The 23685-nt window shown below is 57.8% G+C and overlaps 1 protein-coding gene across 2 annotated transcripts; it reads right to left on the bottom strand.

The window, feature by feature from the left end:
• Nucleotides 1-267: 267 nt before the first annotated feature.
• On the bottom strand, nt 268-18513 carry PRDM12 (PR/SET domain 12). Of its 2 annotated transcripts, XM_054501495.2 has the most exons (5): nt 17923-18513; nt 15984-16174; nt 14454-14609; nt 4613-4724; nt 268-2015 (listed from the first exon to the last, which is right to left on the bottom strand). In XM_054501495.2, the coding sequence occupies exons 1-5, from the start codon at nt 18143-18145 to the stop codon at nt 1597-1599; spliced, it is 1101 nt and encodes a 366-aa protein (XP_054357470.1). In that variant the 5' UTR covers nt 18146-18513; the 3' UTR covers nt 268-1596. The 2 variants fall into 2 exon arrangements, with proteins under 2 accessions (XP_054357470.1, XP_063506028.1); XM_063649958.1 differs by lacking the exon at nt 17923-18513 and having other exon boundaries at nt 487-2015; nt 15984-17364.
• Between the last annotated feature and the right edge of the window lie 5172 nt (nt 18514-23685).

Here is a 23685-nt window from a genome sequence, read left to right as displayed (position 1 = left end):
AATATTTGGGAGAAGTTACAAAGTAAGGCACTGATGTTTGAGCCAGCTGGAAACCGGGAGAAATCTGCCCAGCCCCTTTCAAGATTTCCAGTTGCTTTGCACTGTGGCCCATCTCACTGAGATCTGACACCCCAGTTGTGACAGAGAGAATTTTCCTGTACACACCAGTAAGTGGAACAACTCTTACCCACCCCTTTCCAGCTTCTAGACACTTTCTATATTTCCTTCATACAGACAAAAGTGTCCATCCATTCAGATGCTAAATGATAAATGTTCCAAGTAATTTTTATTTTAGAATACAAGAGAGGTACAAATGTATTTACAGTTGTACATATACAATCAAATAATAATATATCACAGTTTTGTAAATATCATTTTAGATAAATATTTACAAGGTTAAAGTGACCATTTTCTGGAAGTAGAACACGGTTTCTTGAAAACTCTATACATTTTATACTTTTCATTAATATTATAGTTTCTTTATTTTACAAAACGCCCTACGGGAATCCTGGTAAATGACTGCAAGGTATGAGAGGCGACACCAGAGGGCGCGCATGGCCCGAATTTGAGGAAACTTGGGCCGGGACCGAGGGAAGTGTGGGCAGAAGGGGCGGAACTCCCGGGACTGGGCACAGCTCGGAAGCGCTTCCTGGCCACAGAAGCCACCTTCACCTCTCGGGCAGCGGTTCCAGTCTTGCCCTCCTCTCGCTGGAGTGCGTGTGTTGGAAGGGGTTGGGGGAACTTTCGCTTTCTCAGGCACGATGTCACAGCTGAAGGGGAGGGGTCATTGGTCCAACTCCCTCATTTTACAGATGGGGAAACTGAGGCCCAAAGAGATGCAGGGTCTTGCTCGGGGTCCTACAGAGGATGTCCGTTGTGCCTCCACTCTCAACGTGCCTGGTGCACTGCAAAGAGCTCCTTCCTCATCCATCCCCAGGAGCCAGGTTTGGGGATAAGTTGGCCTAAAGAAGAGAAGGGCCCAGAAGACGCAGGTCTCTCCGGGTCTCTTCCGGCTGCCGATGGACCCCAGTGGCCCGCACCTGTCAAGGTTGCGTAAGGACTCCCGACACTTCAGGACACCAGTCCCAGGGGCCGGAAGAGGAGATGGCGCCCCCACAACCCCCGCGCCCGGCTGCACCCGGACAAAGAGGTCGCCCTCCCTTCATTCCGAAGCACGGGACTCTCGGTGGCGGAGGAGGGGACTCCCCTTCCTCTGCTGAGGGGCCCTCGGGGGCTCTAAGTCCGCTCTCCTGCCACCCACGAGGGGGATGCCGGCCTGGGCGCCCGGCTCTACAGCAGCGGGGAGACTCGGGGGCGAGGCCAGGCAGGGGGACCCCTTCCCAGAGGGGGCGGCCGAGCAGCCGCACCAGCTGCGTGGCCTGGGTGAGGGACGCCGCCCTCAGTGTCCTCATCTGCGACACAGGCCAAGGCGGGGGTGCCTGAGGTCCGCCTCCGGGGCGCAACCCCAGGGCGCGGGGCTCCGCGGCGGCGCCGGGCCGGGGTTTGGGGCGGGAGGGCGAGTCGCGCTGCGGGGCCGGGGTGCCGGGGTGCCGGGGGCCCAGGAGCGCGCGGGGCCCGGCGGGGGCGCGGGCGCGCTCACAGCACCATGGCCGGCAGGTGGTGCGCGGCGGCGGCGGCGGCGGCGGCGGCGGCGGCGAGCGCGGGCGCGTGTGCGTGCGGGGCGGGCAGCGCGGGCGAGTGCGCCTGCAGCGCGGTGCTGGGCGGCCGGTGCCGCGCGCTCTTCTGGTGGGCGCGCAGGCCGGCCAGCTGCGAGTAGGCGCTCTGGCACACCTGGCACTTGTAGGGGCGCTCGCCCGTGTGCAGGCGCACGTGGTTGCGCAGCGTGGACGACTGGCTGAAGCGGCGGTTGCAAAAGCGGCACACGAAGGGCTTGTCCAGCGTGTGGATGCGCATGTGCGAGCGCAGGTTGCTGCGCGAGTTGAAGCCGCGGTGGCAGATGACGCATCGCATGCGGCCCGCGGGGCCCGCCGCCGAGTCCGCCGGGTGGAAGTCCTCTGGCCGCGGGGCGGGGCGGGGGAAGGGAGACGGAGAAGGGGAGAGAGCAGCCCCGTTAGAACCGGCGCCCCGCGACCCGGGCCCTCAGCGCCCCCCGCCCGGGGCCCGTCCGTCCTTGAGGGTGGGTGCTGCTTGGACGGTGGCAGACGGACGGGAGGGACAGCGAAGGGTACCCCGGCTGGGGGGTCCAATAGGAGTTGGACTCCCGATCGCGATGCGAGACCTCGGGGACTTAGCGACTCAGCCTAGCTAAACCTCACCTTTCTCATCTGTAAAATGGAAACCTAGCACTGCCTCTTCGGGCGTACGATTGCCCGAGAGGATGAGAAAAGACGTCTATGGAAGGTCTCCGACCTGCCTTAGCCAGTGCCTGAGAGGTGCCTGGATTGGAGCAGGCCTTCCGTAAAGGGGAGCAACTGTGATGACCCCCGCCCCCAAACCATTCATTAACTCATCCCACAAACATTTACTGAATGCCTACTCTGTACCATGGAACTGCGCCTCGGTTTTCTCCTTCCTGAAATGGAGATAATACTAGCGTCGCCCTCATAAGCCTAGTAAGGATCAGCGAAAAAATATTTTTTTTTTTTTTTTTTTTTTTTAGACAGAGTCTCCCTCTGTCGCCAGGCTGGAGTGCAGTGGCGCGATCTCGGCTCACTGCAGCCTCCGCGTCCTGGGTTCAAGTGATTCTCCTGCCTCAGCTTCCCTAGTAGCTGGGACTACAGGTTTGCACCACCACGCCCAGCTAATTTTTGTATTTTTAGTAGAGACGGGGTTTCACCATGTTGGCCAGGATGGTCTCGATCTCTTGACCTCGTGATCTGCCCACCTCAGCCTCCTAAAGTACTGGGATTACAGCCACAGCGCCCGGCCAAAAAGATTTTATTTTATTTTTTTGAAACAGGGTCTGGATCTGTCACACAGGCTGGAGTGCAGTGGTGCCGTCTCAGCTCACTGTAGCCTTGACCTCCCGGGTTCAAGCTATCCTCCCACCTCAGCCTCCCAGGCAGCTGGGACCACAGGCTTGTGCCAGCACACCTGGCTAACTTTTAAATTTTTTTGTAGAGATGGGGTCTTGCTGTGTTGGCCAGGCTGGTCTGGAATTCCTGGGCTCAAGCGATCCTCCTGCCTCTGCCTCCCAAAGTGCTGGGATTACAGGCATGAGCCACCATGCCCGGCCTAGAGAAATGAATGTCTGTAAAACATCAGCTGCAGAGCAAGGACTTAATAAACAGTAGCTCACCAGCTCAGGTTCATCCTCCAAAAATAAGGACCACTGACCACGATGCTTCATGCCTATAATCCCAGCACTTTGGGAGGCAGAGGCAGGAGGATCGCTTGAGCCCAGGAGTTCCAGACCATCTGGGCAACATGGCGAGACCCCATCTCTACAATAAATTTAAAAAATTAGCCAGGTGTGGTGGTGCACGACTGTGGTCCCAGCTACCTGGGAGGCTGAGATGGGAGGATAGCTTGAGCCCGGGTGGTTGAGGCTGTAGTGAACCAAGATAGTGCCACTGCACTCCAGCCTGGGTGACAGAGAGAGACTCTGTCTCAAAAATAAATTAAATAAAATAAAAATATGGATAATCAAATTTCACAGGCCAGGTGCCTTGGCTTATGCCTGTAATCTCAGCACTTTGGGAGGCCGAAGTGGGCAGATCGCTTGAGGTCAGGAGTTCGAGACTAGCTTGGCCAACATAACAAAACCCCATCTCTACTACAAATGCAAAGATTAGCTGGGCATGGTGGCACAGGCCTGTAATCCCAACTACTTGGGAGGCTAAGGCAGAAGAATTGCTTGAACCTGGGAGGCAGAGGTTGCAATGAGCCAAGATCGCACCACTGCATTCCAGCCTGGGTGACAGAGTGAAACTCAGTATCAGAAAAAAAAAAAAAAAAAAAAGCAAGAAAGAAAAAGAAAAAAAAATACACAGAGGTTTTATGAAGACCCAGTGGGATGATATCTGCCAAAGGTTTAGCCCAATTCTTGGCAAGAAACAGTTGTCGAGCAAATGGTCTCTGCTGTGATGGGCAGCGCCCCCCCCCCCCACACACACACAGGCACAGTCTGTCCTGCCTTCCTTCAACAGGCTTATACGGAGCATCTACTCTGTGCCAGGCCCTGCACCAGACATCATCGACAGGGCAAGGAAATATACAGGTTGTCAGAACCAGAAGGGAACTTAGAGATTATCTTGCCTAGGACCTTCCCTTTACAGATGAGGAAACTGAGGCACAGGGCATTTCCAAGATTGCACAGCAGAACTAGAACTCAATCCAGGCTCCTGCTGCCCAGCTCCTTCCTCCTCCTGTCACACCTCATTGCCTCTCTGGTCTCCACCACATACCCCCCAGACAGTCTATTCTGGCCAGGAAGCAGGAGGCCCATCTCCCACCCATGCCCGGCCCACGCGGCAGCTCCAGGGGCATCAGCCTCCTTGGACCTGTATGTTTTATCTGCTCAATGCTGCCAGACATTGAACCAAGGTCCCTAGAGGCCAAGAGCTTCTCTGCCTCTCTCATTCTCTCTCCTCTCCCTGGGCTCACCTCTCCATTGGGTCTGTGTCTCAGTGGCCCCATGGGGAACACCTACCATGCTTGTTCTTTTTCTGGTCCTCCTCTAGCCCGGGCACACCAGGGATCCCCAGGAAGGTGTTGTGTGAGTTTCCGTACCACACCAGCAGTTCCTGGTCAGGCGGGATCATCTGCAGGGAAGAAGGCAAGAGGAAGTCAGGGAGGCCGCAGCTGGGAGGTGAGAGTTGGGGGTCTCTGAGCACCCCTTCACGGCCAGGAGACCTGGACCCAGTCTCAGCCCTGAGAAAGCCACACAGGCCCATTTCCACTGAGCTGTCCCGGCAAGCTGCACAAACACGGAAGGCCCTGGGGTGTCGAGCCCCTCTGTCCCCCTCTCCCTGCCCAGGCCATCTCTGTCCAAGCTCCAGCCACAGGAGCGCTTCCAAGCTGACAGCACCAGAGTGGACGCCTCACAGCAAGCAGAAGTAACGAAAGATGGAAAACTAGAAACCTTTTCAATTCTTACCCAGGGGAAATAGAGTCAGCTAGCCCCTGGGGCTGCAGGGCTGAGCCAGATGTTTCCAAGAAGTGTGGGCTGTGGTGCACCCTGGGGTACTTGGCTACACCCTGAGGGGATAATGTTCTGGAAACATCTCTTATCCAAAGCTCCCATAGGCACCCCACATCACAGGTACTTCCCGACCAAGCACAGGGCTCTGAGTGTCTCTGTGCACACGGCAGATGCTAAAAAAGAAGCATTCGGATGGATGAACACCTCCACCTCAGGAAACATTGGGGTACACTGTCTTACACAGGGTCCAGTTCACCGCGTCCTAGGTCAATGACAGAGAACCCCACAAATGACGCTGGGGCTCTACTGCTCTCGGGGAGGACCTGCCCCAGGCTCATGGCAAAGGATGTTGGTCAGAGGGTTTTGCAGTGATGATCCAGGGAGGTGTACTGGGCCTGCTCCTGGGATGGCACTCATCATAAATGCCACACACTCCAGGATATCCCAAGGAGCCTGCCAGACGTCTCATGGAAGCCAGTTACCCCTCCCAAGTGGGGAAGCTCCAGGCCCTAGCCAGGCAGGGCGTATGATAGAAGGGACATCCTATCACTCTCCCGAGGCCTGGACCCCAGAAGTGCTGGCCTTGGCACCTGCCCCTGGGGGCCACTATCTGATGTGCCCAGAGAAACCCAGACACCCCCAGGCAACAGCTGGTTTGTTTTCCTGGCGGGTCCTTTTTTAGTTGAAGCACAAAAAATCACATGGGATTCCATCTAGAGGTGACTGAAACCGGCCGGGACCCCGCGTTGGCTTCTGTGGTCAGAGACAAGGCCCCCTCTGTGTCTGTTTGGTTCAGCCTGCAGAGCCCACACTCAGAACTCTGGTGTTCACTACATCTTCCTTCCTCTGGTCAGAGCCTGGAAGACCCTCAGACCATTGCAGCAAGCTCTGCTCACCCCTGAAAAGAAGGGAAAGTGGAGGTCGGGCGTGGTGGCTCATGCCTGTAATCCTAGCACTTTGGGAGGCTGAGGCGAGTGGATTACTTCAGGCCTGGAGTTTGAGACTAGCCTGGGCAACATAGCAAAACCCTGTCTCTACAAAAAAATAGAAAAATTAGCCAGGCGTGGTGGCGCACGCCTGTAGTCCCAGCTACTTGGGAGGCTGAGGCAGAACTGCTTGAACTCAGGAGGCAGAGGTTGCAGTAAGCCGAGATTGCACCACTACACTCCAGCCTGGGTGACCACTCCAGTCTGGGTGACAGAGCAAGACCCTGTCTCAAGGGGAAAAAAAAAGAAGAAGGGGAGGTCGAAGGAGAAGGGGTGGGAACAGGAGGGTGTGAGGGGGCTTAGGTGACAGCCATCCTCCTGAGACTCAGCCTGGAGTCACCACATCCATTTCCACATGCCTGCCTGGTTCACGGGGCATCATGGCGAGCCTTAGGGTCAGTAAATGATGAGAAGCCAATGTGGAAACATGAAGTGCAGTCCCAGAAGCCACAGAAAGTTAGACGGTGCCTCCGAGAAAGTGGACAGATTAGAATGTGGCACCACAGCAAGATCCCTGGTGACCTCTCTGCTCATTCACAATAATGGCCATTGTCCAGGAGGCCAGCAGCTCAGAGGTGGAGGCCCCTGCTGGAAAGGGGCAGAGAAGAAAGAGGTTCTGATTTGGGTTTTTTTTTTGTATTTTACATTTTTAAAAATTCTACTTTTTTTCCAGACCTCACCGGGATGGAAGAGGTTTTGTGAACCTCCCAGAAAAGCAGATGATGGAATTGAAATATTTAACATGAATTAATTGTGAAGGAAGTCTGTCTATGAGATGGTGCAGATGAGCCCTCTGTCACCAGGTCCATGTGTGACCTTAGGCAAGTCACTTTGCCTTTCTGTGTTCCTCAAATGAGGGGGTCAGGGAACACGGTCCCTGAGTTTCCCCCAACTCTAAGACTCTGGTTATAAGTCACCTCCAACATTGTCCTGACCCTTGGTTTCCAGTCTTGGATGAAACCGGACACGTTGATGTCATGGTTCTTCCAAAGCAATCAGCACCCTCCCCCAGACCACTGAACATGCCCCACAGGGGGTTCCTGCTCAGTCTGGAGTCAGACATGTTGGGATCCACTAGGGCTCCCCATCTGCTGAGCAAGTGACCTTGGGCAAGTTGCCTCACGTCTTGGGGCCTGTTTCCTCACATTGCCTTGGCCTCACTGAGTGGTTTTTGGGGTGCAATGGAGCATATGCATAAAGCTCTTTGCATAATCGAGACATGGAAGCGCCAGTGATTGTTTTTCCTGGAGCTCGCCAACCTCTCAGAGAAGCTGGCAGCGGTTTCTGGTGCATCCAAGTCCCTGCAGGAGTGCTCGCTGAGCCAGCAGAGTTGCAGAGGCCGCTGGTTCAGTGGAAGCCCAGGGTGACCAGGGTTCTGCCTTCAGTGTCCAGCAAGAGCTCAGGCTGGGCCCGAATGCTCCAAGGACACCAGCCCCATGCAGATACCCCCACTTCCCAGCCCCATCTCTCGCAGAAGGGAAACCAACTCCTCCAGCACAGATGTGGGATGAGATGGGAGGCTCAGCAAGCCCCCAGCTGAACTCCACCTCCAGGCTCCAGGCCTGGGGGTCATCAAATACTAAGTCAACACCAATCTTTTAATTTTAATTGAAAACAACTATTATTAAATATAAATACAGTGACAGTAGGCCGGGTGCAGTGGCTCATGCCTGTAATCCCAGCACTTTGGGAGGCTGAGGCAGGCAGATCACTTGAGGTCAGGAGTTTGAGACCAGCCTGGCCAACATGGTGAAACCCCGTCTCTACCAAAAATACAAAAATTAGCCGGGCGTGGTGGTGGGCGCCTGTAATCCCACCTGCTCAGGAGGCTGAGGCAGGGGAATCGCCTGAACTTGGGAGGTGGAGGCTGCAGTGAGCTGAGATCATGCCACTGCCCTCCTATCTGGCCAACAAAGTGAAACTCCATCTCAAAAAATAAATAAATAAAATAAGAACTCTGATGGCGACTATTGCAGTATAAGGGTGAGTCATTTATTTACTAAGAATGCTTTTAATGTACTAAAATTAATTTTACTAATGAATTTAAAAATTAAAACAGCGATGCAGACATATGGACCAAATTGTATAAACATATAACATGGTATGAAATGAGAAGTCACTCTTTGCCACTCTGGATGCCAGCCACTGTCACTGGTTTGCTGTTTATCTTTCCTCAGAAGGGTTTGCCTTTTCGAGACTATTTTAAAATGCTGACTTAAAGTTCATGGAGAGTAGCATGATGCCATCTACATCATGCCTCTGACTTTTTAAAAAATAATGGCACATATTACTTCTATACACACACACACACATACACACACACACACAAATTATTTTTTAAAAGCAAGAAAATCAGTTAAGAAGAGCCTACAGTTTGGGTGCAGTGGCTCTCACCTGTAATCCCAGCATTTTGAGAGGCCGAGGTGGGTAGATCACTTGAGGCCAGGGGTTCAAGACCAGCCTGGCCAACATGGTGAAACCCTGTTTCTACTAAAAATACAAAAATTGGGCCGGGCACAGTGGCTCACGCCTGTAATCCCAGCACTTTGGGAGGCCGAGGCAAGCAGATAACGAGGTCAGGAGTTCGAGATCAGCCTGGCTAACACAGTGAAACCCTGTCTCTACTAAAAATACAAAAATTAGCTGGGTATGGTGGCATGTACCTGTAGTCCCAGCTACTTGGGAGGCTGAGGCAGGAGAATCTCTTGAACCTGGGAGGCAGAGGTTGCAGTAGGCTGAGATGGCTCCATTGCACTCCAGCCTGGGATACAGAGCAAGACTCTGTCTCAAAAAAAAAAAAAAAAAAAGAAAGAAAAGAAAAAGAAAAAATAATGGCCAGGCTCGGTGGCTCAGGCCTGTAATCTCAGCTCTTTTGGGAGGCCAAGGAGGGCGAATCACCTGAGGCTGGGAGTTCGAAACCAGCCTGACCAACATGGAGAAACCCTGTGTCTACTTAAAATACAAAATTAGCCGGGAGTGGTGGCGCATGCCTGTAATCTCAGCTACTCAGGAGGCTGAGGCAGGAGAATCACTTGAATCCAGGAGGCAGAGGTTGCGGTGAGCCAAGATGGCATCATTGCACTCCAGCCTGGGCAACAAGAGCGAAACTCTGTCTCAAAAAAAAAAAAAAAAAAAATTAGCCGGGAGTGGTGGCACGTCCCTGTACTCCCATCTAGTCAGGTGGCTGAGGCACGAGAATTGTTTAATCACCTGAACCCAGGAGGTGGAGGTTGCAGTGAGCTGAGCACTCCAGCCTCAGAGACAGAGCGAGATTGTCTCCGAAAGAAAAAAAAAAAGAGGCTGCTGGAATTGAGAATGACACATATTTCCAGACAGCTAGAAGCCAGCAGCCCCACCTGCCCAGAGACTGGGAACTGGGAGTCTTTCTCAGCCCTTTTGTGCCCCGTGCCCAGGCCTCTGGTGTCTGCCTGCTCCCAGGCACCCGCCATCAACAAACTTCTACTATCAAGCCCAGGAAACCCAGGAACCTGCAGCTTCTTCCTTGGAACCCTGGGATCACTGTGCAGAGGCTCCCGGGGTCCCGCCAGCTGACCACCTGGATGCAAAGAACAGCCACCGTGCCCTCTAGGCCCCCTCGGCGGCACTCTTTACTGCTGAGACTCAGGCCTGGCCTGGCTGGCTGGGGCTCTCTGCTGGGGCTCGGAGAAGCAGGATCAGCTGGTCGTTCACTTTTCTGGGGAGCAGGGATAGGCTCAGGACACAAAACAAACAAAGCAATTCCCAAAGGAACTGAGTCCTGTACCACAAAAACAACATCAGCAAAACTCTGGAATACCAGCGCCTGAGTCTCTTTTGACAAATGGACATGCCCTGTCAACGTGCTTCTCTGGGCCCCATCAGCCCAGAAGGTCTGTCCTGCCCCACTTCCTGAATTTTTATTATAAATTGGAAATGACAGAATTTTTGGTTTGTTTCCCTGCTGTAAATTCACGTCCTGCCACTGAACATGCTCCCAGGAGACTGCAAATACCCTCCCATTCTCCACAGGGTCTGAAGCCCCAATGTAAAAGGATCTCAATGTCATCTGAACAAACATCAATTTCCATTGTACCACAGATGTCCCGACACACCAATTAATAGAGTTCCAGCAAATAGATATTGGCCAGGGAGGCCACATGGCATGGTGACTCAGCACTCCAGCTCAGGGCTCGGACGGGCCTAGGTTCCCATCACAGCTCAGCAACTTCCTGTAATCTCCGTAACATTTCAGTTTCACCATCATAAAAATGAGGATAGTAACAGAGAGCAGCACCCCGAGGGCTGAGCAGATTCTATTTTTTAATAGTTGCTGGCCAGGTGCAGTGGCTCATGCCTGTAATCCCAGCACTTTGGGAGGCTGAGGCGGGCAGATCGCTTGAGGTCAGGAGTCCGAGACCAGCCTGGCCAACATGGGGAAATCTACTAAAAATACAAAAATTAGCCAGGCGTGGTGGCACACGCCTGTAATCTCAGCTGCTTGGGAGGCAGGAGAATTGCTTGAATCCGGGAGGCAGGGGTTACAGTGAGCCAAGATTGCACCATTGCACTCCAGCCTAGACGACAGAGTAAGACTCCATCTCAAAAAAATAATAATAAAAAAGTTGCTAAGACCCTTTTATTCCTTCAACATTTAGTGGCCACTTGCTATGTGCTAGGCACTTTCTGGAACTATCATTTTAGGCACCTGAAGTTATAGTAAATTCTGTGACTGGAATAAGCCAGGAGGTTCCCCAGGGGTCACATCAGTGGATCCAGCCAGATGCACGCCCTGCTGGGGAGCCTCCACTGACCGCCTGGGCTCTAAAGCCCCTTTGCCTTTGTCTCTGTTGAGAAGGCTGCTATTCTGTATTTATGGAAAGTTTTAGAGCAGCAATAGTATATTCTGCTTATTGAATAAAGATGTTCCTTCCTATTTTTGGCAAGTAGTGGGTTACCGTTATGAACTATGAGTGGCAGTTCTAAGTGGCAGAAAGTTTAAGAAAACATCACAGCAGAGGTCCTTCTCCTTGGCTAACTCACCCACACGCACAGAATAAACAGCCGATTGGTTCCCGAGTCGTCCAGGGATTGGCCTGGGTAACAGCAGTATCTTCCGGTCTAGCCCAGAAGGGCTGCGTGAGCTCTGGGCCTCGGCCTCATCTTGAGGGTGGCCACATACACCCAGACACACAATTTATCTGGTAAGTGGAATCTGACATTGTGACAAAATGGTTTGAGAAATCTGCCACCACAAAAAGTGTATCCACTTTAAAAGTAAAATGGGTGGCATTTTGTTTCCTTGTCATTCACGCAGACAGCCCCTTCTTAGAAGTCTTGCTAACTCTGTAAAAACACTGATAGCCAAATTGGTGGATCTGTCAATATCACATATGTGATATAGTGTGTGTGTGTGTGTGTGTGTTTCCTGATCCTCTTTTTTTGTTGTTGTTGTTGTTGAGACAGAGTCTCACTTTGTCACCCAGGCTGGAGTGCAATGCTACTGATAGTTCACTACAACCTCCGCCTCCTGGGTTCAAGCAATTCTGCCTCAGCCTCTGGAGTAGCTGGGATTACAGGCACCCGCCACCATGCCTGGCTAATTTTTGTATTTTTAGTAAAGACTGGGTTTCACCATGTTGGCCAGGCTGGTCTTGAACTCCTGACCTCAGGTGATTCGTCCACTTCATCCTCTGAAAATGCTGGGATTACAGGCGTGAGCCACCATGCCCTGCCTGATCCTCTTTTTTCAACTTAAATTCATGATCAAATGTAGATGACCATTTTTCCTAATCCTATAAACTCAGATGCTTCCCTGAAGATATTCTTCAGCCTCCTTGCCTTCGGACTGAATTTCTATCTAAATGTCTATTCATGTTTCCTGACTTTGTTTGGCTTCTAGCTGGTATGACCTGCACAGCGAGATGAGACTCAGGCCCCCACATCTGCCTCAGCCTGGAGCCCTCTTGCCAAAATGATGTAGGCGTTTCTGGTCTGTCTCTTGTGTTCACACGTGTGGGTATGTGTGTGCATGTGGGGTTGGTGAGGGGATGGGTTGGAGCCCTCCATCACATCTGTATCAGGATGGCTGGGAAAGAGGGTATGAAGGTGAAGATGTGTGTGACAGAGGGTGGTGGTGTGAGGATCTGGGAGGGTGCCTTCTGTTATATGTGGGGTTCAGCTACACTGGAAGCCAATTTTAGGATGTGGTGGCCCAGCCAGATGGTCAAGGAGCCACCTCTGTCCTGGGCCTGGGCTACCTTCAGTCCTCTCTGCACCCTGCCCCACGGCCGTCTTACCTCACTTGAAACCCAATTCAGGAACCGCTCAGCTTTTTCTTATCCTCCACCTCCTGCTCCTCCAAGCACCACCCCTCAGCTGGGACCCAGGCTAGGCCGCCTGCTGTCACCTCTGGGATAGTCTCTGGGGCCTTGTTATTCAGGGACAACCAACGAACCCATCCCAGAAGCTACTAGGCCCTGGCACCCCCAGGGGTCTTAGAAAGAGCTTCAGGGTCTGAGTCCTGGGGAGAAAATGGAACATGGACTAAAGGTCGGTCACTCTCTGCTCCTCCAGAACACCCAAAAATCTCCATCAAGCCCTAGCCCCAAGGGGAGCAGAGAAGTGTGGTGGGAAGCACCTGACCGCCTCTGCACAGCACTTGCTACCAGCCTACCCCCAGCAGCCTGTGGGTAGCTTCCCTCTACTCCTGGGCCAGATTTCCCGCCAAAGGACACTATCCAGGGAGGGTCCCAGTGTGGACCTGCCCGGGCGACCATGTCTCTGCTTGGTTTGCACCCTCAGCCACTGACCAGATACCTGGATCTTTTCTGCCTCTGCCCAAGCACTGCCCTACCAGGAAGCCCTCCTCTTCCTACCCTCCTCTGAACCTTCCTGGCTCAGCCTCACCCCTGCCACACCACAGGAAGTGTTATTTACCTGTTATCTTTTTGGTTTTTTTTTTTGAGATGGAGTGTCGCTCTGTTGCCCAGGCTGGAGTGCAGTGGCGCCATCTCGGCTCACTGCAAGCTCCGCCTCCCGGGTTCATGCCATTCTCCTGCCTCAGCCTCCCGAATAGCTGGGACTACAGAGGCCCGCCACCACACCCGGCTAATTTTTTGTATTTTTTAGTAGAGATGGGGTTTCACCGTGTTAGCCAGGATGGTCTCGATCTCCTGGCCTCGTGATCTGCCCACCTCGGCCTCCCAAAGTACTGGGATTACAGGCGTGAGCCACCGTGCCGAGCCTTTTTTTTTGAGATGGAGTCTCACTGTGTCACCCAGGCTGGAGTGCAGTGGCGCCATCTCGGCTCACTGCAAGCTCTGCCTCCTGGGTTCACGTCATTCTCCTGCCTCAGCTTCCGGAGTAGCTGGGACTACAGGCGCCCACCACCATACCCGGCTAATTTTTTGTATTTTTAGTAGAGATGGGGTTTCACCATGTTAGCCAGGATGATCTCGATCTCCTGACCTCACGATCCGCCTGCCTCAGCCTCCCAAATTGCTGGCATTACAGGCATGAGCCACGGCGCCCAGCCCCTAATTTTTGTATTTTTATTAGACATGAGGTCTCATCATGTTGGCCAGGCTGGTCTCGAACTCCTGACCTCAGGCAATTCACTCACCTCAGCCTCCCAAAGTGCTGGGATTACAGGCATAAGCCACCGTGTTCAGCCTGTTACCTGGCCCTGTCTGTCTCCTCTGAGAAGGCTCAGGAAGCGCAGCTATTAGTGCTAACACTCCCCCCAGATGGCCTGCAAAACCCCCAAGTCTGCTGCCACCGAGGGAGACCTGGTTTTCTGGTCTGTAAACTGTAAATAATCACAGAATCCTCCTCCTGGGGCCGTGTGGGGATTAAATACCGTACTGCATATCCAGCATCTGGGAGAAGCCTGACACATGGGGAGCCATCGCTGAGTCTGGAGTCATGAGCCGTAAGCCACTGGTGCCCATGCATGCAGAATGAGGGCCATCAGACAGCTAAACGGCTGCAGACACACACCCTCTCTCCCACCCCAACGCATTCCCTGGGCTGCCTCTCCCTATCTTGCTTCTCTGTGTCTCTGTGACCCCTGAACCTCAGGAAACTGTCAGCCAACATCCAGGGACCTCACTATTGAGATGCTCGTGACATTCCCAATGGCATCAAGTTGAGAGCTCCATCATTTCTGATCTGCAGCAGAAAGCTTCGCATGGAGGTCACACACCTGGAGAGCAGGATATGTGGAGACCACCTGTCTGCCACAGCCCCATGGCCTGCGCAGAGCCATCGAGGCCAGTGTCAGCTCCCCTCTGTCCACTATGGTTCCTGGACACTGCTGCCCTGCACACCTCCCCCCGCCGGGTTCACCGGCTGGTCCCTAGACAACAGTGCACACACACACACACCTCAATGGCCTTGTAGAAGATGCTGGTGCCGATCTGGACCACCTCCAGGTTCTGCTCCTGTTCGTTACGTGCACACTTGATGTAGGTCATCCAGCTCCGGTGGTCCTCCTGGCTGGCATCGATGAAGTAGCGCACCGTGCCATCCTCATTGAACACCTGGGCACAGATGGATCAAGGACCAGGTAAGGCAGGGCTATGCCATGTGTACCATCTTCCAGGCACATCCACACACACACTCTCCATCCTCACAACAGCCCCAGGAAGTGGATAAAGCTTCATTTTCCCACTGAGGAAAGGAAGGCTGGAGAGGTGCAGGGACTTGCCTGAAGCTAGCCGGCTGGAAGTGGCCCACAGGGGATCAGTCTCCAGGGTCCTATGGGCTGACCATGATACACGCTCCTGTTGCCGTGTCCTCCCTACCCCCAGAAGAAAAGGGTCTCCAAGGGATCACTGCCCAGACAAAGTGGCTCTGAGCTCTCTCAAGGGATGCAGAGGTGCTCCCCATGGCACTGGGAACATCAGCCAGGGCCTCAGAGAGGGAGGATCCTGGAGTCCAGGGAGGGAGGGCTGGGTCACTATGGCACTCCAGCTTAGCCTAAACCCCTTCACGGGAGCTGCCAAGGTCACTCGGAGGTCAAACTGGACCCCAACTTCCTGACCCAGCAACTGGAGAAGGTGGTTAGTGGCCCAGCCCTCCAGAGGAGGGAGAAGATGAGGTCAAGAGAGGCCTCTGGGCCATCCCCCAGTTCTATCAAGTTGGGCTTCTCCAGGGTCCGCCAGGAGGCGGCTGGAGTGGGGGGGCGGGCGAAGGAATGGGATTAGGAAGGGTGTGCACCAGTCTGGCCTCAGTGGGTTTCCCATTCTGCAAGGTTAGGAGGAAGCACAGGGGTGGCCCTCCCTGGCACTGGCACTGTGATGGGTGGAAAGGCCTAGAATGGAAGCCTCTTGGAGCTTCCTTTTCCCTCTGTGAAAAGGGAACAGTAAGGCATGGGCTACTGAGGTCATCCGTGACTGCAGGCTGGGGACACAGAAGCTGACTCAACGCCAGCTCAGCCACGGTCATCGTGAATGTCATTCTGCTTTCACCAGGCATTCTCCTTTCCAGCCCCACCTCACCCCCAGCCCAGGACTGGCCTTGAGGGGCTTCCCAGGCTGCTTCCGGGGCCAGGGAAAGAATGTAAGTGGCTGGGAGGAGGCCTGGAGGGATGGCGCGTGGGGACCCTGGGCAAGCGACCTGACTGCTTTGGGTCTCAGTGCCCTCATCTGCGAAGTGGAGCCAACCACAGTCCTGCTCTGCCGGGGTGTCCGGAGGAAGGGGGGTCGGATTTTCGGCACGGGTTGGGAGAAGCCTAGAGGCGGGGTGAGCTCCAGGCTCGGGCGGCTTAGAGTCCCGACTCAGGGGGCGTCCAGGCCGGGAGTGTCCGCTGCTCTCAGCCTGGGTGGAAGCGGCGACGGCCGGACGCCCGAGTCCCACCCGGGGCCAGCGCCCCTCGCCGGCCCCTGCGCCCCTCTGCCCCAGCCCGCGCGTACCTCCCACATCAGGTTGTTGTTCTTGCAGATGTCCACGTGCTCCGGTGCGATCACGCGGCCGGTGAAGGGGCCCATCTCGGTTCCCGCCTTGATCCACGTCTTGGAGAAGATGCCGAGGCCCTCGCCAGGGATGGAGCTCTGAGCGATGATCACCTCCGCTGGCAGCACCAGGCTGGACAGCTTCTGCACTTCTGCGGCGGCGGGGCCAGGAAAACCGGTCAGAGCCCGAGGCAGCCGAGGCCCGGCCCTTCCTTCCCCGCCGGGACCCCGGCTTCGGTCCTGACCAGACCGGCCAAACCCAAGTCGGCCCCAAATCCAGAGAAGCCACCCGGGTGTTGGGGGCAGTCGGATGTGCGGAGGCTCAACGACCTCTCCTCTGTTTGCAACCTGGGGACCCTCCGTGCCCTGGAAAGCGAGTGGTGCGTTGGGGATCATTTTTAGAAGCGGGTTTTTAGTCTCTCCGCGAATTCTCAAAGCATTCACAACTTCTTCCATCCTCTGCCCCGGATAAGTTTAAGAATTAATGAGCCAACAGCAGCTAGCGGTTTTATGCACGGGGAAACTGAGGCCAGATCCTGCAAGGAGGTGAAGGCCAACCGGAGACTCTTTCGCCTAGTCGGGTTCCGGGAGCCCACTGTGCGTCCAGGCTCTGGGCACTGGCAGAGGAGCCGAGCCGTGATCAGCGCTGGGGACAGACCTCTGGCTGGCAGGTGTTGGAGGTGCCAAAGAAGCACCGGCAGCAGCTGGCCAGGCTCTGCGCTCGCTGTGTGACCCCGGGCGCGCCCCAGTCCCTCTCTGCTCCCAGGCCCTGGGGTGCCAGGGAGGGCGGCGCCCGGGCTCAGACAAACCCCGATGTCGTCTCTCTGGGCGGGGAGGAGCCGCGGCGGCCCCCAGCTCCTCGAAGGTTCCCCTGTCGGGCCTCTGCGGCCGGGCTGGGAGCGGCGAGGCGCACAGGGGCGGCCTCCGTGTCTTACAAGGTTCCCCTCTAAGCTACCTGGGAAAATACCCGGCGAGCGGGCCGGCTGAAAGGGGGGGTTAAACGGTGTCCATTGCGGCGCGGCCGGCAATTTGTCACGCTGTTAAAGTGATCGCATTCATTCGGCTCCATTCGAAAGAAATTGCTAATTCTAAATTCATTAGCCCTGGAAGAATGCTGTAGCAGTAAATTGTAGCTCAATGCGGAGGGGACTTGTTTAAAAGGGGCCGAGGAATTCCCCTTACAAAAAGGGGGGATTAGATGGTTGACATAGCGTGAATGGAAGTGGAATTAGTCTTCACGGTAAATTAAGAGAGGAACAGAAATCGTAAACGGGGAAAAGAGGGCGACGCGCAGAGATGCCAGAGCCAGGGAAAGATATTGTTTGCGGGTTGATGAATGAGGAATAAGAACTTGAGACATCTTAAAGAAAAGAAACTTTTCTCGCTCTCTCTTTCTCTCCCTCGCTCTCCCCGCGGTTTTTCTCCCCGCCCGCCCTCCCTCCACCCCCTCCCCAGCCCCGGCTGCCTTTTAAAGTTCTTGGTTTAAGTGGGAACTTTCGCAGGTCAAGCCCAAGTTAACTAAATGAATTTAAAACCCCTTCTTTTTGAGTCAACTGCTATTACACGCCTAGTAAGGCTGTAAATGCCGGGAACCCGCCAGCTCAAGCGATGGAGGGGAAGGGAGGGGCCTGCGTGGGCGACGGGGCCGAGCGACGGGGTCGCCGGGGTCGGTCCTTGAGCCGTCTGGGCTGCGGAGCTGCCCCGCGCCCCACCTCGGCTTGGTGGCTCGCGTCCTGGTTTGGCCCATGGGGAAACTGAGGTGCACCGAGCGCCGGGAGAGCCCAGGTTGGGGCAAGCAGCAGCGAGGCCGGGTATCCCAGCCGCGCCTCGCGCATCGCCAGGACGGGAATGGAGGTCGCCGGGAGGAGGGATTGCGCCGGGTCCCGACGGCTGGACTCACCGCCGGAGAAGGACTGCGCCAGCACCTCGGCGGTGAAGGCCGTCTTGGGGCTGGCGTGGTGGCTCTTGTCCTCGAAGAGCTGCTCCCCGAGCACGTTGCGCCAGCGGCCGTACAGGAAGCTGTGCAGGATGTCGGAGGTGATAACCTCAGCCAGCGCCAATCCCGGCGCCTTCAGCCCGGTCTTGAGCACCAGGGCCTCAGCCGGGAGCACGGAGCCCATCATGGGCGGCCCGGAGCTCCCCGGCGCCGGGGGACGGCCGGGCCGACGGGGGAGGTGGGCGGGCGAGAGGGGAGCCCAAGGGGCCAGAGGAGAGGGCTGCGATGGAGAAGGAACCAGAGCAGGGGGAGGACGGAGAGGAGGAGGACGTAGGAGGGAGCGGGAGGTGAGGGGGCGACTGGGAGGAAAGTGAACGAGGGGGAGAGAGGAAGAGAGATGGTGAAATCTGTAGAGATGGCAAAGGCGGCGCGAGGGTGGAGAGACGCGGGTGGAGGCGGAGGCGGGTGCGGGGGGTGCGGGGTGGGTGAGAGGCGGGTGGTTGCAGGGAAGCGGCAGCAAGGGGCTCTCAGACGCGCGCTAGCCTCTCGCACACTCGGCCGGGGCCGTCTTCCCCTTGGCAAAATCTCAGCGCCTTTATAGGAGCCGCAGTGACCCTCCTAATTGGTTATTAATGACCCCCTGACGTCGGAGGACAGACTTGTTGTACCCGGCCGGGCTCCAGGAACCTTCGTCGCGAGAGCGCGAGGGGCGGAGGCGCGCGAACCGCTCCAAATAGCCCCCCTCCACTCCTCCCTCCCCTTCCTGGTCCTTCCTTCCCCCTCCTGTTTTTTCTTCTCTCCCCGTGGGAAGCGCCGGGCAGGGAGGGAGGCTCAGCCGGCTCTGAGGAGAGGAGGGGACGGAGAAGGGGAGGGGGTGCGGCGAGGCTCGCTAGGACTCCAGGGACCAGGCTAGACAAGAGGGGACGCCTGGCTTCGGGCCCCGCGCTCCCCTCAGGCCTGATGCATGCTCACCGGCCTGGCCCAGCCCGGCGTTCACCTTTTCTCTGCTGCCCGGGCTGGCCGGCCCAGCCCTGCACTGCTCTCCCTCCCTGGCCAGGGCCCGCGTCCCCTTCCCTCCCCGGGCCGCCACAGTCGCCCCGAGCTCGCGCGCAGCCCCAGTTGCCACGCGGATCCCCAGCTCAGACTGCGCTGCTGAAGCCGGCGCTTCGCTTCAAACGGGCCGCACCAACTCGCTCGCTGTGCGCAGTCGGGTGCGAAACTCCTCCGCGGGCTCACGGGGCTGCCGAGGCGGGGTCGCAGCCGCCGTCGGGGCTGGGGCTGGTCCCTGCCTGAGACGGCTTCATGGGCGGCCAGGCTCCCGGCCCTTGCGGGGCCGGGTCGGGGGTCGAGACGGGCGCACTGGAAGCCTGTCTCTGGGAAAAGAATTTCCTACGGGATATAGGGGAATTGAAAGGGGTCCCGAGACCGTTCCTAGGTGGGAGCAGGCGTGCCTGAGAGCGAAGTCCCTCAGAAACTGCAGGCAGCTCCACGACAGGCCTCAGTGCGGGTTCAGCTTGCGGCTCGGCTTTCGGGCTCCTTGCTGAGCTGCAACCTCGGGAAGCCGGTGGCGTTGCGGCGCCCCTTCCTTCTTGCCTCCTAGTTCTTTCTTTCTCCTCTGCCTCTGTCTTCTTTCCCTTGCTCCCCTCTATTCCTCCTGCTCATCATCCCAGAAGTAGACTTGCTTTGCGGCGGTTTCGAGGCACCTCGGAGCCCAGCGATCCCCTCTTCCGAAGCAGGTAGCTGCTGAGCCCGGCGGAAGGCCCCCGCTTCCTGCAGGCTTCGCAGCTCCCCAGTGTCAGCCTCAAGCCTCGGACCCCAGGCCCTGACATGTTGGGTGAGGGAGCTCACCCCACCTGCCGCACTTCTGGCTCCCATCACGAGGCTACAATTTCAGATGCCGCTAACAGAGGTGCCTGGACCCTCTCGGCGTAGGTCAGGCTCACGGATTAGTCTCCGCTGGACTGTGTGCGCTCCCTAGACCTTCTCCGCAGCGCGGAGGACTTGGGTGGAAGAACAGCGAGCTGACTGCCCATAAGCAGACCCATAAGAGACCCTGTCCAAACGACTGTTGGCATAGACGCCCCTCCACCACCCGGACGCGCCTTGGCTAAGAGGGTCTCACACCTGGCGTCCAGACTCCAGACCCCTGGTCCCCAGTCCTTGCCAGTAGTCTCCGGCATCCCCCGTCCCCGTTGGGACGCAAAAGGAGGAAGGCGGCGGTAGCTGGCCTTCAGACCCTGCGCCCGGGTCCGCCCGAGGCTGAAGCCCAAGGAAGGGCACACCTGGCAGAAGGCAGGACGGTTGGGCAGGGCGCCAGCAGAGGGCAGCGATGCTGAGGAGGGAGGTGGGTTAGGGTCTCCGAACCCTCCAGTCATTTTCCGACGCAGCCGGCGGGTCACATCGGCTCCCTGGCCAGAGCTCGAGTCTGAGGGGGCGTATGGAGTCCGATGGCTCCTGCAGGGGAGCCTCACCGGCGCCTACTTCTTGGCTTCTAGGAAGACCTAGGTGGAGAGGACAAAGTGCTAGCAGCGAGGGAGAGGACGTCGGGGAGCGCTGCCAGGAGCCAAGCGCTGCGGCAGCTCCCAAGCCCCGAAAGCGACCTCAGTTCCTCCAGGAAACCAAAGGGGGATAAGGACTGCTGTGTGTCCTGTGGACTGCCCCTTTCCTCTCTGGGCCTCAGTGTCCCTGTCTGTGCAATGGTTTGAGCTGGACTTTGTGAACTGAGGTTTCTTTGCTTGGTCTCACTTTGGGTAAGATCACTTTCCCCCACGACAACCCCGAGGATTTTGCCCTCTCCAGGGCCACGTCCCACTGCGGGAAGCCCTCAGGTCTGTGCATCCTCCGTGCTGGGGTGCAGCGTTTGGGTCCTGAACCCCGGCTTAGAGTCAGAGGCTTGGATTCCGCTGGCGCAGTGACCACGGGCTCGGACTGCGGCCAGGGAGTCCCATTCCTCTCCTCCGGACCCGCAAGCCCGGGGAGCAGTGCTGGGAGCCGGGCAGAAGCGGAGCCCAGAACGGCCTCCCAGCTGGTGCGCCCAGATCTCCACCGCGCTCACATTTTGTGCTTCTGGTCTAGCCGCAAACCCACCTGGACCCCCGCCCGGGGAAAAAGGAGCCTGTAGGTAGCGCCCAGTCTCAAGGTGCATTGAAATAGGGAGCAAGACCCTGTGCTCGCATCTCCCCGGGAGGAGATTTCGAGGGGAAACATTCCGGGCTTTCCCAGCGGATGACCCGTGTTATTTTGTCATTTTCCGCGGGGCCCAGGCGCGGAATGTGCTCGCGCAAAAGCCCCCTCCCCTCGGCCGGGCCTGAGCTCGCAGGCGCGGTCGCCCCCCTCGCCCGCTGGCCGCCACTTGGCGATCTCTTTAATATTCATGGGCGTTAATAGAGAGGCCCCCAGTATATCGGTCCATTGTGGGCGGCTCGTAGGATTTGAATAGGCCTCGGCCCCCTTTCTTCGGCGCGGCTTCCCGAGGGGCCGGGCCAGGAGTGAATGGCCCCGCTTCCCGCTCCGCGCCCCCTCCCCTTTTCAGGGAGAACATCTTTATCCTCATCGCCGCTGCCGCCGCCGCCCGGGCCCCCATTCACGCGGCCCCGGCTCCGGGCGGAACGAATCAATTTGCCGCGGCTCTTCGGAGGTCATCCTCGCCGCCCGGGTGCCCCCTTCCCCTGAGCCCACGGGAGTGGAGAGAGGGCCGCTGAGGCGGGCCGACGGCCCCACGGAGGGACATTGAAGGGAAAGTGGAGGAGAAGAGCAGGGGCGACTCGGAGGGGTGGCTGGGCCGGGGCGGGCAAGACAGGCTCAGGGCCTGGCAGCGGCCCGGGGTTGGCTAATTTCTACTTGTTGCCCCGCGCAGGGCGGAGCGCCGAGGGGAAGGAGGCCGCGGCCCAAGCCCGGAGGTCCGTCCGGCCTCCCCTCGAGGCACCAGCGCGCGTCCCTTCGGCCCGGCTGAGGCACCTATGAGACCGGGGGCGTGTGGAACAGCCCAGGGTCCCGCACGACGCTTTCGTTCTCGCCGGTGCGCTGGGGCTCAGCTCCGGGACAGCCAGGTCCCGACAGTGCGCTTCAGGCGGACGCTCGGAGGGGCGGCCGGCTTCGCGGCTCCTGCGCCCTTGCTCTGGGGCCCCGGCCTGGGTGCGGGGGAGGGGGGTGCGAGTCGGTCAGGCAGGGCCAAAGCGCACGGGTGCCCGCCCCGCCCGCCCCGCCGGCCCTCAGAGGCGCAGAAAGAAGCCCATTGTCCGCCGAGAAATACATTTTTGGGGGCCGAGTGAAAGCCCGTCTTTCTTTTGAACTTTAGAAGAAAGTCTCCTGTTCTCGCTCCTCGGAGGGAGAGATTTGTCCCCCCTCCCGGGAGCTCCGCGCGCCTCCTCCTCCCGAAACATCTGCCGGGGGAAAATCCACCCTGGAGGGCAGATCGCGCTCGCTTTAAGCCTGGCGAACTCATTAAAAAGATATTAGCGGCGGGGGCAGGTCCCGCGCAGGTATCGATCGGCCAGAATGAGCCCGAGGAAGAAAAGGCGAAGAATGCGCCCGCGCCGCGCCCAGACGCCCACCCGCCCCGCCCAGCCCCCGCGCCCCAGCCCCGCACAGGGAGAGGGGCCCCCGCGCCGCCTCGCACTGTCTGTGAGTCCCGCGGCCCGCAGTCCAGCCGCCCCCACCCGGGGTCCTCGGCACAGCCCCTCGGCAACCCTCCCCTGCCGGTGCTGAGCTCCGGCCTGGCTTCCCCCCCGCGCAGGTCCCGTCCGCTCCGCTCCTCCGCCCGCTGCCATCGCGCGCCCAGCATCCGCGTCTCTCTTCTCCCCCTCTCCTTCTCTTCCTCCTTCCCCAGCGCTCCCCTCTTTCGCTGGAGCTCCGACCCCCTCTCCAGCTTCTCACACCCTCTCCGCTTCCTCCTCGCAAGTCTCTCTCTGGCTTTCTGAGCCTCAATCTTTCTTGTTCCCATTATCTCAGTGGCCCAGGAAATTCCTTCCTCGCGTGGGGCCCGCGCCGCTCCCCGCCCCCCACCCCCTGTTCCCCGTAGGACGGTTCAGGGCTCCAGGGCGCCCCCGCCGGCGCGTACAAAGGCGCGGCGGGCTGCCGAGGCGGGTGGGGGCGAGGCCGAAAAAAACGGTTTCAACAGACGTGACTCGGGGCCGGGCCTGCGCGGGGCTGCCGGCGGAGTGGCGGCCTCGGCGCAGTGAATGGGGACAGCCGCCCCCTCTCCCACCCCACCCCTGTCCCCGCCCAATCTAATTAGCTTTCGAGGCTCGGGAGAGACAAAAGCGCGCCCCGGGGCGCCCACGTGGAGTGCGTAGGCGCGAAGCCTGGGCCCCGACCGGCAGGTGACTGACACGCGAGTCTCCCCAGGCGCCCAGGGGCGGAGGGGGGGATGCCCCTCCCCTGCGTCTCTCGAAACCCCCTCCATCGCCCACACCCCGGTCCCCAGGCCAGGGATGCCAGCGCCACAGCCCAGGCCGATCAAGGCGGCGGGACCGATGGGAGAGGCGCCGGGGACACCAGGGGACGGGGCGGTGGGAGAGAAAGGGAGAGGCGCCGGGGACACCAGGAGACGGGGCGGTGGGAGAGACAGAGGCGCAGGCTTCTGGAAGCAGAGGGGGCGAGACGGGGGTGGGGGGAGACTGAGGCAAGGCGATGCCGAGGTGAAGGGCGTAGATGAAAGGCCGAGTCGGAGACGCAGGGGTACAAAGACACGGAGATGAAGGAAGCAGCGAGGGAGAGGCACGGCTT

Source organism: Pongo pygmaeus, chromosome 13, assembly GCF_028885625.2.
Source record: "Pongo pygmaeus isolate AG05252 chromosome 13, NHGRI_mPonPyg2-v2.0_pri, whole genome shotgun sequence".
NCBI lineage: Eukaryota > Metazoa > Chordata > Mammalia > Primates > Hominidae > Pongo > Pongo pygmaeus.
Note: the sequence above shows the minus strand (reverse complement) of the source record. Positions and strands in the feature narration are given on the sequence as shown.

Coding starts and splice junctions, on each gene's coding strand:
- PRDM12 (XM_063649958.1), bottom strand. CDS start 16,478: ATGGAAGAAGTTGTGAATGCTTTGAGAATTCGCGGAGAGACTAAAAAC. Junction 14,610..15,983: donor ACAACAACCTGATGTGGGAG/GTACGCGCGGGC, acceptor ATCTGTGCCCAG/GTGTTCAATGAGGATGGCAC. Junction 4,725..14,453: donor TCTTCTACAAGGCCATTGAG/GTGTGTGTGTGT, acceptor TCTTCCCTGCAG/ATGATCCCGCCTGACCAGGA.